The 14,690-nt window shown below is 35.4% G+C and overlaps 1 protein-coding gene across 2 annotated transcripts in view; it reads left to right on the forward strand.

The window, feature by feature from the left end:
- Positions 1–14,690, forward strand: part of LOC126251933 (hatching enzyme 1.2-like) — a 109,108-nt gene that overhangs the window by 78,690 nt on the left and 15,728 nt on the right. For both annotated transcript variants that reach the window (XM_049952687.1, XM_049952686.1), the window contains exons 4-6: positions 8,308–8,404; positions 12,019–12,148; positions 12,524–12,720. In XM_049952687.1, the coding sequence (XP_049808644.1) occupies positions 8,308–8,404; positions 12,019–12,148; positions 12,524–12,720 (424 nt within the window). The remainder of the gene's footprint in view (positions 1–8,307; positions 8,405–12,018; positions 12,149–12,523; positions 12,721–14,690) is intronic.

Here is a 14,690-nt window from a genome sequence, read left to right on the forward strand (position 1 = left end):
TACAGCTTAGAATTCCAAGTACTTGTACATCTTTTTATGTAGGGACAATAACTTACAAAACATTAAAAGTAGAGTTGGAAGAGAAATTAAATATCATAAAATAAGATATATCTGGGTAACCATATGTGTGGCAAAAAATGAAGATAAAATAAAATCAGTATGCAGGTTTAATTTCAGGGCTCATTGCCTTTTTTAAAGTTGTTGTTAAAGACAGGCCCTACTCCAAGGAAAACATTCAAGTCTGCACATCAAAAACATCAAATTCAAATGAAGGTTGGAGACTTGTGCGAAGAGTTACAGAAACTGATCAATCCTACTAATAAAGAGGGACTTTGATGCATAAGTAGGACAAAAACTGACTAATGGATTTCAGTGGAATACTTTCGTTGCAATAGCAGAAATGATGAAGTTCACATATTAGTAGAATTTGTTGAGAAGAATAATGTATGTGTCATTAATATGTTCCTCCAAAAGGATAAAAATAAAAAGTCAATTTGAAAAGAGCAAAATGCAACTAATAATGAAACTGACTGTACAGGTTAATTGCAGAATGCATAAAACATTAGTATAGGTAAATAGCTAAAAATAATGTAACAGATGATACCTTACATGAAGGATAAACTCCCAAAATTTTTTTAGCCATGATGCCACCAACGGTAGTTGCTGAAAAGGGTGGTGCACTAGGCAGGGAAACTCTTTTTTGTGCTAGAATTTGCCCATTGCCAATCAATAGTGAGTGAGCAAATTTCACAAGACACAGGCAGTTTACAACAGCATAGTGCAGTTGTATAAGAAATTTGAGGAGGATGGTGGTTGTGGCAGTACTCAAGTGGCCACCACACTCGCTGGACTTGATGCTTTGTGATTTTTTTTCTTGTATAGTTAATAAAGAAGAGTGTTTATGTTCCATCTTTACCACAGAACCTCAAAGATTTGCAACATGACATCACAGCAGCTGTTCTTACCATCACTCTTGATGTCATGGGTCAGGTTTGAGTGGAAATTGACTATCAGTTATGTCTGTGCCGTATAACAAAGGATGGACACATAGAACAATTATAAACGTTCTTATTTGCCTTTCAGATACTGCACTTGTTGTATTGTTCTTGTATTGTTTATCTGTACTGATTTTTTTAAATGTTTCACACACTTTATATTTACCCTGTATTTCAATATAGACATTTTTTGTCAAGCATGTTGAAAATGGTGGTTCAGCATCCACAACTATAGTAATTTCACTGAAATGAATAATAGCACCAGCTGATTTTATTTTCAAATGCCATGGCTGGTTGCAGTCACCAAGACCATTTTCAGTGATTATATGAACAACATTGAAAAACAAGGTAGAAGTAGAATAAGTTACAGAAAAATGAAGCAACTATAAACATCATAAAAACAAGACACAATAGTAAAATAACATTACTAACATGAGCTTGTAAGTGTAGTATTGGGGCATTGACACGTACAAATGACATATCTCTGCCATCACAAGTTCTTTGACTCTGTTAACCGGAGTATGCTAAGTTCACCAGATTTGGATACGATGTGACGTCATTATGACGTATACACGGTACATCGAAAATGATAGAAACCGTATATATCGACTATTCGACTTTTGTGAACTTTCGAGAGATTGTGACAGGGTAGCGCTGTGCTCTGCGCCATTCGTTTAAATGTGTTTTGCATTCCTTGCGTTTAAATCGTGTATTGTACTGTGTTTGTGTCCTGTGCGTTGTTTTTCGTTTGCTCGTCTCTAATTATGTGTTCAGCATTCGAGAGACTAATGAGAGAAAAGCTTACCACCATGGAATGCTTTGACACTGCATTCAATCATTTCATACGTCAATCAGTACTAGACACTAACCTTTGGTTAAGATTACATTGAGAAATCCACTTCCCCTCATATTTCATCTCCGGTCGACGATTTTTCTTCAACAATGCCTCATATTTTTCTTTTTAAGTTCGAAATTCAATCATTCTACACATCAGTCATTACTGGACACTAAGGTACCTGTCTCTGTGGCCCGAGTGTAAAATTGCTTGGAATTATGGTTGATAAAAAACTATCTTGGGATGGACATATAAATTACTTAGCTAACAAACTTGCACGAGTTCTCTTTCAGCTCTATAAATTAAGAAAAAAAAGTCAGCAAGAGTATGCTGCTACAATCTAATATGTACTGACAAGACCAATTGTATGAAACCATACTAAAATGTTGATAATAAATAAATATTATTTTCAGCGTAAGCATTCAATACAACAATCACACAATCTAATCTGGTCGGGACATAAGAAGACTTCACTTTTTTATGTGGTGTTTTCAAGGCCACGGTCAGGAATATTTCTATTAATATATTTCTATTAATATCCAGCTCTTTTATTTTGGCGAAATACATATACACTGCCACACTGTGCTGTTTTCAGAATCGCACGTGTCAAAACAAACCACAAGCTGATGACAGTTTAGAATCTCGAACGTTCGTAAAAGTCGATAGTTGTGTTAATCGACTAAAGCGTATACACGTCATAATGACGTCACATCAAATCCAGGTTGGGTGAACTTAGCATCCTCCCTGTTAACCTAACCACCCATGCCATCTTGTTTGTTCAGTTGGCTGTACAACATATTGTAATGTGACATCTGTAATGAAATATACTGAGTCATACAGAAATGTGTGTGTTTACAACCCAGCCGAAATCCCACAGTATCATGGACATAGACAAGCTAGTGAGACATGGAAAGAGGCAGTGCTTAAATAGGGAAGGAATGGGAACTGTAGATGGCAGGGAAGGTGGACTGGAGGTAGATAATAATAATAAAGACATAAGTACAATGCTTTAAAAGTAAAACAAAGCACAGAAGTACATGGGATTTAAATTAAAAAATGTGCTCTTTAGAACATGTTCAATATGTTGCAACATAAATGAATCTAGTGCAATCACTTATCATTAAACAGTATTTGTGAGTCATTTTAAACAACAGGCCACAATCAGTACCACAGGCTGTGTCACATAAACATTTTGTTTGCCCACAGATATGAACATGATAATTTGCTTGTTTGTCATGGCTAGCTTTCCAAGGTTGGCAATTTTTTCATCTTAAGTTCTCTAACACCATCTGTTGTCATTACTTTTTTCATATTACTTCTTTTTATCATGCCTTCTCTCATGTGACAGTGTAAATCTTTTAAATGCATTACATTTTTGTATTTTGTTTTACTTTTAAAAGCAGACCACCTTCTCTGTCCTGTTCACATTCTCCCTAGAACCCACCCCTCCCCTACTTAAGCACTGTCTCTTTACATGTCTCACCAGCCTGTCTGTGTACCTCCATGACACTAGGCTTGCAAGCTTATGTTTTTTAAAGTTAATTTCTTAAATTTCAAATGAGTCGACAATACAACATTGTTTACATTACTATGCTGTCTTGTTTTGATAGTGTTCATTGAATTTTCTCTTTCACATGACTTATTCCAATTGTACCTTGTTTTGCAATATTGTTCAGATAATCACTTCAGAATGGCCTTGGTGGCTGAAACCAGTCATGCTGCTTGAAAATAAAATTGCAGCTGGTGCTGCTACTTGTTTCCAAGTAATACAGATATTTTTTTGAAGGCTTGAGTCATAGATATTTAGTCCATGAGATAACAGTTAGTGTACTTCTTCCTGGTACCCTTTTTAAATAATGAGGTAATGACTCCCTGCTTCCATTATTTAAGTATTACAGTTTCTTTCCAAATCTTGTTTTGAACTGTTCACAGCCATTGGTTTCTGATGTCTCTATGTGCAGAGTGGTTGTTTTTTTTAATTTCAGATATCACTTCATCCCCTTCCAACCAGGCCAGGCTATCTAACTTTATGTGATCAAAATTGTGCAGTTCATCAACAACAGGAGTATCATATCTATAACAGTATCATCTCCATTAAAATGAAAAAAGGCCAGAATACCTTTTGAACTACTGCAAAATTTGGTAAAATGATTACATGGTGAAACCAAGGATTGTGTACAGGTCTAAAATTGAAGTCAGGTTGGTTTGCAACAAAGTGTGGAGTCCAACAAGGAAGTTATCTTTCAGCATTCCTCTTACTTTTGTACTGGTTATACTTTTAAATCTAGTTAAAAGAAGGGGCCCAACAACTAAAGACCTAATTTTTGTGGGTAATGTAATGTTCTGGAGAGACAAATGGGTATATAAACCATGCTAGAACCTTGGCATGCAGAATTCAGGAAATGGGTTAAAACCAGAAAACCAAGGCTGTTGGTTCGGTGTTAAGTAGAAACTGTCCAACAGTCCATATAAGAATTGGAAATGATGAGATAAACATTATGGACAATATCAAGTACTTGCATAATTGGTTTCCTCACACCAGCCATCAAGGAACTGGAAACACAGTACGAGCTTTTAAGTTTCCAACTTGTTTAATGTAGTAGTCAAATATTTTTGGATGAAACTTTTCTGCAAGCTTCTAAGATCAGCATATATAAAACATACCATCCACCTATATGGGTATATGGATTATAAGCAGAAATGGATATTGGGCTGAATAATAATTTCCTCCAGGTAACAGAAATCAATTTCCTCCATTCTTATCTATAGAAAACAAAAATAGATAAAATAAAGACTGAGAATATCACACAATAGCAAGGATTAGTAAGAAGTCTGCTGGAAAACATTGAACAGAAGCAAATGCAATGGTATGGACCTATGAAGAGGGCAGCTCCCCACACAACCCGTCAGGCTTATTTTGTCTGAAATGTTTTGGGGAAGAGACGAAGAAAAGACCTCATGGCAGCTAGGAAAAGGAGATCCTCAAAGACCTAAAAATTTGGAATGCCGAATGGCACCAGATAAATGAGCAACAGCTGTGGGAAGAGCAGAAATTTCTTATTTATGTATTTTATTTTGTTGGGAGTTCCATTGATCCCAACAGCATTACAGTTGCTAGAAACATGTCAGTGTTCATACAACATTTATAATGATGAATTTTCCATAAAATTTATGAAATGAGTAATATAGAGTACAGTATGATAGATTCATGATAATATTTATACCAGCTAATGTCACATTGTAACCTATGAAAATAAATGTGGTTCATAACACATCACAATTCATATTTATGAAAACACTATGAAACATTGTGTTACTAATATCTTTATGTTTGAAAATAATTATATCTTTAAGACAAAAAATAATTTATATTCATGCTTGCTCTAAGTGGGACATCCCAATTATACAAGAAAACTACACACTTATCCATTTTGTTAAATTTAAAAAATTCATTAATTGAATAGAATGAGTTTTGCCACAAGTATTCTTTCAATTTTCTTTTGACTTTCAGTGTTAAAAAACCAAGAGTTCTGATGTGTCTTGTTAGAGCATTAAAAACTTCTATGCCTGAGTAATTTGCTCCATTTTGTACAAGGGTAAAGTTTGTTTAGTTACTATAAAATCATGTTTTGACCTCATATTGTGGCCATGGTAGTAGTTTTTACTAATGAAACAAACGAGGGAGAAGCTGTACTGAGACATCATTGTAAAAACATGTAGTTTCTGGAACCAATTCCTGCAGAGTGCCTTGGATGAACACCACTCATAATATGTATAACTCTCTTCTGAGTACTGAAAATTTTTTCTGATAGAGACTGATTATCCCAAAAAATGATGCCATGAGACAAAAGTGCTTGGAAATGTCCAAAGCAAGCAGCTCTGAAGGCATTCTTATTTGTAGATTAACATATGTCAAAACAAATTGCATAACAATTTAGACAAGATATCTGTATGGTGCGAAAAGTGGCAGTTGACTTTAAATAATGAAAAGTGTGAAGTCATCCACATGAGTACTAAAAGGAATCTGCTAAATTACAGGATAAAAAACACAAATGTAAAGGCTGTAAATACAACTAAATACTTAAGGATTACAATTACAAATAACTTATATTGGAATAATCACACAGATAATGTTGTGGGGCAAGCTAACCAAAGACTGTGATTTGTTGGCAGAACACTTAGAAAATGCAACAGGTCTACTAAATAAACTGCTTACACTATGATTGTCCACCCTCTTCTGGAGTATTGCTATGTGGTGTGGGATCTGCATCAGATGGAGGACAATGAAAGAGTTCAAAAAAGCACAGCTCATTTTGTATTATCATGAAGTAGGGGAGAGAGTGCCACCGATATGATAAGGGAATTGGGATGGCAATCATTAAAACAAAGGTGTATTTCGTTGTGACAGGATCTTCTCATGAAATCTCAATCACAAACTTTCTCCTCAGAGTGTGAAAATATTTTGTTGGCATCCACCTACATAGGGAGGAATAATCATCATAATAAAATGAGAGAAATCAGAGCTGTCATGGAAAGATTTAAGTGTTCATTTTTCCCACACATTGTTTGAGAGCGGAAGGGTAGAGAAATATCTTGCAGATGGTTCAATGAACTCTCTGCCAGCCACTTAATTGTGAATTGGAGAGTGATCATGTAAATGTATGTGTACATGTAGATTATGCAATTATGCATAAGGCAAAAGCTGCAGAATGAAGTCTTTCTGCCAGATCTGGTATAAAGTAGGATCAATTTATTTGCAATCAATGTACACACCCAAGAACTTAGGCCGGCCAGTGTGGCCGAGCGGTTCTAGGCACTTCAGTCTGGAGCCACGCAGCCGCTATGGTCGCAGGTTCAAATCCTGCCTCGGGCATGGATGTGTGTGATGTCCTTAGTTTACTTAGGTTTAAGTATTTCTAAGTTCTAGGGGACTGATGACCTCAGATGTTAAGTCCCATAGTGCTCAGGGCCATTTGAACCCAAGAACTTAGCAGAATCCACTTGCTATATTTGTTGTCCATCATTTTTATATTTATGTCCATTTGCTCTTTTTGTGTCACAAGAGACTGTATATAATTAGTTTTTTTATATTCAGAGAGTGTCCATAACAGCTAAACCATTTGATGATATCATTAGATATGCTGTTAGCAGAGAGTTCCACATTTCTTGCTTCTGTTTTAAACACGTGCAAAGAGGGTGAACTTGCTCACTGTTATGGTACAGAGTGGGAAGTCATTTATAAATATAAGAAACAGCAAGGGCCTCAGTACCAAGCTTTGTGGCACTCTAGTGTTGACAGAGCCTGTCTTGGATGAAGACTTAATTCAAGTCCTGGTTATTCCACTTAACCTGTAGAATTCTGTTTGACTTAGCAGAATGTCATGGTTAATATAGTCAAAAGCATTGGATAGGTCACTTAGGTACCAATTGGTGCTAACATTTTGTTAAGTATGGTACAATTTGAGTAGTGAAGGAGAAAAAAGAATCATCAATTGATCATCCTTGCTGTAAACCAAACTGACACTGATTCAGATTGTTGTGGCTGTTCAGGTGATCAACAGATCTCCTGAACATCAGTTTCTCTAGGTATATGAAAAAAAGTTGTTAGCAGGGATACTGGCCAGTAGTTTTTTCACATCAGTTTCTTAACCTTTGAAAAGTGGGTTCAGAGTTGTGTATTTAATCCACGTTGTAGGTGGCTTATCTATAACTTCACCCTGCCTGCTGTAATGGAAAAACATGGATGAGGATGAATAAAGATATTTTACAGGTCATAAACTAAAATATAAACTAAATATTTCACATGTGACAGGTTAAAAAATTGAAGATTTTGATAAGAGAAACAATTGTAATTAACAAAAGTGAACAGAAAACAAAATAGAAACTTACATTTAACAGACATCTCATTTCACCAGTGAAGTGTGTGCTGCATTATGCTCTGAGGAAAAATTCTAGTCAAAAGATGTGCTGCAGTGCTTATCCACTTATGCCACAGGTCAAAATCACTCCCATGTGATGAATAGTTGTGTCTATTCATTTCATTCCTTCTTTTTTGCTCTGTTGTACTTCTCACCTCATTCTGCTGTTTTGCTTCCCAGTTTTGAGCTTCACAAAGCATAAGTAATGAACAGTGAATTTTAATCTTATTCATGTACTTGATATCATTGTTATTAATACTGCACATTGATGCAACACATTTTCTGTCACTTGCCCAGTATTACAGTCACTGACTGTAAAATTGCTTTGAATTCCTTCTTTTCTTAATTTAGTGTCAAAGAATAAGCACTTAACTCACAAAGCAAAAGGTTTATTCCTTTTCTGAAGCTATGAGTTGTTTGTAAAAAATTTTGTTATCCATTGTTCACGTGCAGTTCATTGCAGCATCTAAAAATGTAATATCATTCACAAAGAATAACATTTCATCATCAAATATTGAAATTTTGTTGATGTACATTTATAGTTTCATTGTGCTTACAGATGTATGAATACTGGCGTGTTGGCCTACGGTGGGATGTATTTCCTGAGAAGCTGTGGACAAATGGAACTGTTCCGTATTACATCAGCCCACTTTATGGTATTAGACAAATCTACTTATTTGATAACTAACACCAGAAATTGTAGTCATGAAATTTTAAAAGAACTGTAAAAGGGAAAGAAAAAAAGACAACTAAAGCGAGAGAAAAATAACAAGTTGTCCCATTGTATACTGTATGTTACAGAAAAGATGTTGAAATCTAATAGGCCCTTCAAAGTGCATCTGTAATCTTCACTATCTCTGAGTGCATTTCCCAAACTGGTTGATGTTTATAGTAGCATTAACTAATGGTCAGAAACAAAGGAAATCCAGTTACATAAGTGTTTATGTTTGTTCAGAAATAAGTAAAAAATGTATCTTAGTAGCCACTCATTTTACAAGTTACACGAGTTATTAGGAGTGAGATTAGAAAATGGTTTTTGTGGAGTACTTCCTTTGTATTCTAAAACATCTGTCACACAATAAAGCTTCAGTCTTTATGCACTTTCATGTTTATCTTTCTAACATTCCACATTTATGTAATTAGACAGTTACACAAAATTTGTTTTTAAAAAAGAAACTACAATCAATAACAGAAAATGCTTCTATTTACCAGATCATGTTAGCCACAGAATAGAGCAAAAGATGAAACGAATACCAGATTTCAGAATCAGCCAACCCTCTCATCTCACAAAATAGGGGGCTTCATTGCTGAATTTCCTTTCATTCCATTCTGATGTGCCTCACTTGACCTCTGGACCTAGATAACTTCCAGCAACTCTGAATAAATGCATTTCCTCTAACCTATGTCTTTATTACAAAAAGTTAGCTTTGTTTCAGTATTTTGTTGCTGCCTCATAAGATGGGAAATTAATTTTGTCTTTATTTAATTACTTATAATTACTCATCTTCTGTAGCTACCATCCATTTATACCAAGTAATAATCGTTCATTATTTGAATTATTCAGAAATTTAGTTCATGATTTCCAGGTGGTTTTATCAGTGTAGCAAGCCAAGAACATCACTAAGAGATAAAATATTGGACTGGTAATGTAGAATAAAATACCTTTGGGGTGCAACAGAAATACTATGTGAATTTTTCATCTAAAATAATAGCCATACAGTTATTTCCTCTTAATGTTGTGTTTATTCATTCTGGTTTCAATAAAATTATATCAAACTTTCTACAATTCACTTACAATCAAAAAAACTTTTACATCACCCCAGTTCCCAGAACTCCTAAAGATAGACGTTGACTGTGGATATTGTATCACAGACACAGTTCGTTTGACTGTTCAGAGATGTCACTAAACCTCCCTAAAAATGTAAACAACCATGCATGAGCAGCACCTATTAGATGGAGGGGTTCTGACAGCCGATCAGTTCCAGTCATTCCACCAGGAAGGAGGTACACAGCTTGTGTTGTCTGTAGTTCAACCATGCCTGGACAGTCAATACCACGGCTGGATTGTGTCCGCATTGTTATTTTGTGCCAGGAAGGGCTCTCAACAAGGGAAGTGTCCAGGCATCTGGAAGTGAACCAAAGTGATGTCTGGACATGGAGGAGATACAGACAGACAGGGACTGTCAATGACATGCCCTGCTCAGGCCACCCAAGGGCTACTACAGCAGTGGATGATCGTTACCTACAGATTATGGCTCGGAGTAACCCTGACAGCGATGTCACCATGTTGAATAATGCTTTTTGTGCAGCCACAGGACATCATACTATGACTCAAACTGTGCGCGAAAGGCTCCATGATACGCAACTTCATTCCTGACGTCCATAGTGAGGTCCATCTCTGCAACCACAACACCATGCAATACGGTATAGATGGGCCAAACAACATGCCGAATGGACCATTCAAGATAAGCATCACGTTCTCTTTACTGATGAGTGTCGCATATGCCTTCAACCACACAATCGTTGGAGACATGTTCGGAGGCAACCAGGTCAGGTTGAAAGCCTTAGACACACTGTCCAGCAAGTGCAGCAAGGCAGAAGTTCCCTGCTGTTTTGGGGTGTCATTATGTGGGGCCAACGTATGCCACTGGTGGTCATGGAAGGCTCTGTAATGACTGTGAGATTCGTGAATGCCATCCTCCGACAGATAGTGCAACCATATGGGCAGATTATTGGCGAAGCAGTCATCTTCATACACAACAATTCGCTCCCCCATCGTGCACATCTCGTGAATGACTTCCTTCAGGACAATGACATCACTCGACTAGAGTGGCCAGCATGTTCTCCAGACATGAACCCTATTGATCATGCCTGGGACAGATTGACTGTTGAGGAGAGGGACAATCTTGATGAACTTGTGGGTAGTATGCCATGACGAATACAGGCGTGCTTCAATTCAAGAGGACGTGCTATTGGGTATTAGAGGTAACGGTGTGTACAGCTATCTGGACCAACACCTCTGAGGGTCTCACTGTTTGAAGGTACAACATGCAATGTGTGGTTTTCAAGAGCAATAAAAAGGGTGGAAATGTTGTTTATGTTGATCTCTATTCCAATTTTCTGTACAGGTTCCGGAACTGAGGTGATGCAAAACTTTTTTTGATGAGTGTATTTAAGAATTTTGAACAGGGATGAGTACATATATAGTGTAGAGCTTACTACTACACACTTGTCACTAACATAGATTAACTTGACAGGTGCTGCCATTGTGCTATAAATAAAATAACAACAATTAAAATTTTACACAACATTATTCAAATGATTATGAAATAAATTTATAATTAAAAGTTACATATTTATAAAGTTTAAGATATTGAAATTGAAATAAATTTTACATAAACAGAATTTTTGTTTTATATTGTCACAGAATCTTGAATAATGGCTGAAAAAATTATTGTAGTCTGGTATCTCACTACAGTACAGTGGATATATTTTTAAGATCGTTACATGTTATCATGTCACCTTCTAAAATATTCCAAATATTAGTTTCATTTAAGATAATAATACTGTGACATCCTAACAGCATGCTCTTTTATGTGTAATAAAATTTATAATTCCATGTACCATGAAGATTGCAAAATACAAAGTATTGAAAGTTGTTACATAAAATTAGTATACATGCAGCCTTATATCATGCTATACACTAGTCTCAAGGATCACATTGTATACTAGTCTGGTACATTACAACCCACTTGCAAGGATTTATAGAACATGACTGCATGCAGAATAATCCACAAAGTTAGGCAGAATTAAGAAAATCCAGTTGTGATGTGGAAGCGCAAGAACTTACAACAAGGAACTGCAGTCCAGTTTACACAGTTCTTCAGGGTCTACTTGGTAATGTCGGGAATTACATTTGATGGTGTCTTGATGAGGTTCTGTATTGGACTTGCTGTTTTTCTGGAGTGCTTGTAGATTGTTACATGGTACACTAAAATGGAAATTTAATGTAAGCCTGAGTATTTATGTAACAATTTGTATGTATAATTTTTATGATTTTTCGAAATTGATTTAAGAAAATGGTGGGAGACCATAAAAAATGCTTTTCACAAAAGACAGATTCATAGAAAGAACTTTGAAGAGTCATAAGTAATTCTAAATAATATATGTATATCTTCATTTTGAAATGTTATGTTATTTGAGGAATAAACTGTTACCATAACTGAAATGGAGACAAATATAACAGTAATGATTTTTCACTTTGTTTCAGAACCAGATGATTACATCACAATTTACAAAGCCATAAATATTTTGAATTTCATGACCTGCGTCAAATTTGTGCCTTGGAATGGCAAACAAAAAGATTATCTGCTTATATGGCCAATTAAATACCCCAAAGGGTAAGCTACATAAGTAATGAGAGCTACAGATGATGTATCTACTCAGATCTGTCATATGAAGCTTATGATTAAGTCATTTATTTATTTTTCATACTGATGAACACAGGAAAGTTTAAGCTTTTTGACATGCTAAGGTTCTAAATCACTTGCCTTTTCAAAGTAATTTTCTTTTCTTTTTTAGGTAAAATAATCCTTCATTAATTCTTTGCATTCTTTTAGTTATATCTGTTCAATTTAGTCTAAGCAACAACCAAGACTCAACACTCTACCACTCTGTCAATAATTCACATATGTCTCTAGGGCACTACAGAGTCCCAGTAGTAAAATAAATGATAAATAATGAAGATTTTAAACAACAATAATAAACTTTTACAGGTGCTGGTCATTTGTAGGGAAACATGGTGGAGCACAAATAATTTCCCTTCAGCCGCCAGACAGTAAGGGACCAAACTGTCTTGGCCAAGAAGGTCGCTCTATTCATGAGTTATTACATGCTCTTGGATTGTTCCATGAACAGTCTCGAGCAGATCGTGATCAGTTTGTTGAGATTGTAAAGGAAAATATTATACCTGGTAAGTTTTTTATCTACAAGTGATGGTCTTCTGAGGAATGCTTGAGTTTACTTACGGTTATAAGGGTTGTCAAAAACAAAGAGGAAATCAAATGTAATTTAATCATATTGCGAAAAAGTAATTTTCCTCATGATAGATAAAAGCCTCCATTCTTTACAATGCTTCCAGACATTTTAATGCCATGTTATTGTAATAACTGGGACTAGCGCTTTAGATACTCCACACAAAAACCAAAGTTAATCTAACAAGTAATAATATTTATTTATGAAGATATTACACAGATAAAGAGATATGTTCATCACTGATCATAAGTATTATACACTGGACATATAAAGTGCTATTTAATATCCACATGTGTCAGCCAACAACACTCCCACTTCTGCAACACACACACATGTAACTGATTGTTTTCATAAACTCAATCTTCACAAACATTTTAAATTCATAAAGAAGACCCATCAGCAACAAAACTTCTCTTGAAGCTATTGCAAAAGCAGCATATTCTGCTTTTGTTGTAGACAGCGAAACATGTATCTTCCTCCTTGTTTACCCAGCATACAGTATTTTTGAAAGCCTGGAATATTTATCCTGTTGTAGCTCTTCTGTCTTCTCCACTTCCTCATTCAGAATCAATATAACAGAGAAGAACATTTGAGCTTCAAGTAATGTATTAAAGAAATCATTTATAATTTTTGCAGTCATGTTCTGTAGTTTTTATATTTATGACTTGTAATGATTACCTGAGGCACTTTCTGGCCTTGTAGCCATCACTGCACACATCAGACACTAGTAATTCTTTGTGTGGTTTATTTTTAACTATGTCTCCATTAAAATCTTCACTGAGGCTTGCTGCCATTGACATCTTGTTAGATTTACAATCTCCTGTATTGAATTTTCTCAATAAGTTCTCAAAATAAATGCATTAATGAAGAAACAGTTATCCAATGGTGCTATTTATGTTAATCTCCAGGAAGGATTTTAACTCACCAAGTGTCTCGCTGGAAAAATTACTTTCAGTTTATTTTTAATATTATAAGTTTGTTTTTATAATTCTCAACAAGCAGAATACCAACAACATGTAGTACTATACAAAGGGTAGTCATCATAGCTTCCAACATATATATACCGGTAGGCAGCCGTCAACTTCACATTTTTTTAAATTGATTTCCTTCATAATTAACTCAGTCTCTGCTTCAGCCCACATAAGACACTATTAAGCCTGCATACATGTCCTTCATTAATCTTTTGGTGTTGAGGCACGTTCATGTAAGTTTCTGCAGTTAGCTGCAGATGTTCCAGGATGTATAGCTGTGGTGCATGGAATTTTTTCATTCCTGACATTTTATCCATAGCTCTGTTGTACATCTTCAAAGGGTTTTCCTGGTTTTGCTGAGTGTTGCCGACTCAGTGGAGCAAATGTCAGAGAATGATATAAACTCCGCAAGAGGAGGGCATGGTGAAGGTTCACACATGACTGGCAGAAATAATCTTTGTCAGTGGCAAAACTTAACTATCAAACTGTCAAAGATAATGCTTAGATATTAATACTGTAGAACTACACATATAACACCAAGTATCATGGCTTCTTCTTGTTTGTTATAATTGTTAGCATGGTTATATATTTTTGTGGCTTCTCCATGTAACCATGGATAATAGTCCGTCATTTTAACATCGACTCACGAATACTGATATTACTCAAATGGACATTACATTGGTGCAATATTGGAACCAAATTTTTGAATTTTTGTTCCAGTACCCATACCTGATACAAATTAACAAAAGTAACTGGCGTGATAATGACAATAAGCAAATGAACTATGGATTTATTTTCAACACGTTCAAATACATCCTTGTGCAACACTGTTGCACTTTTGTAAGAGGCATGTGAGATTTTCATTCTTAACAACATTAAAAGAATTAAGTGTTATGTCATAGTTCAATGTTAAATTCAAACATGAAAAAACTGAAGT

Source organism: Schistocerca nitens, chromosome 4 (assembly GCF_023898315.1).
Source record: "Schistocerca nitens isolate TAMUIC-IGC-003100 chromosome 4, iqSchNite1.1, whole genome shotgun sequence".
In the NCBI taxonomy this organism is placed as follows: Eukaryota; Metazoa; Arthropoda; class Insecta; order Orthoptera; family Acrididae; genus Schistocerca; species Schistocerca nitens.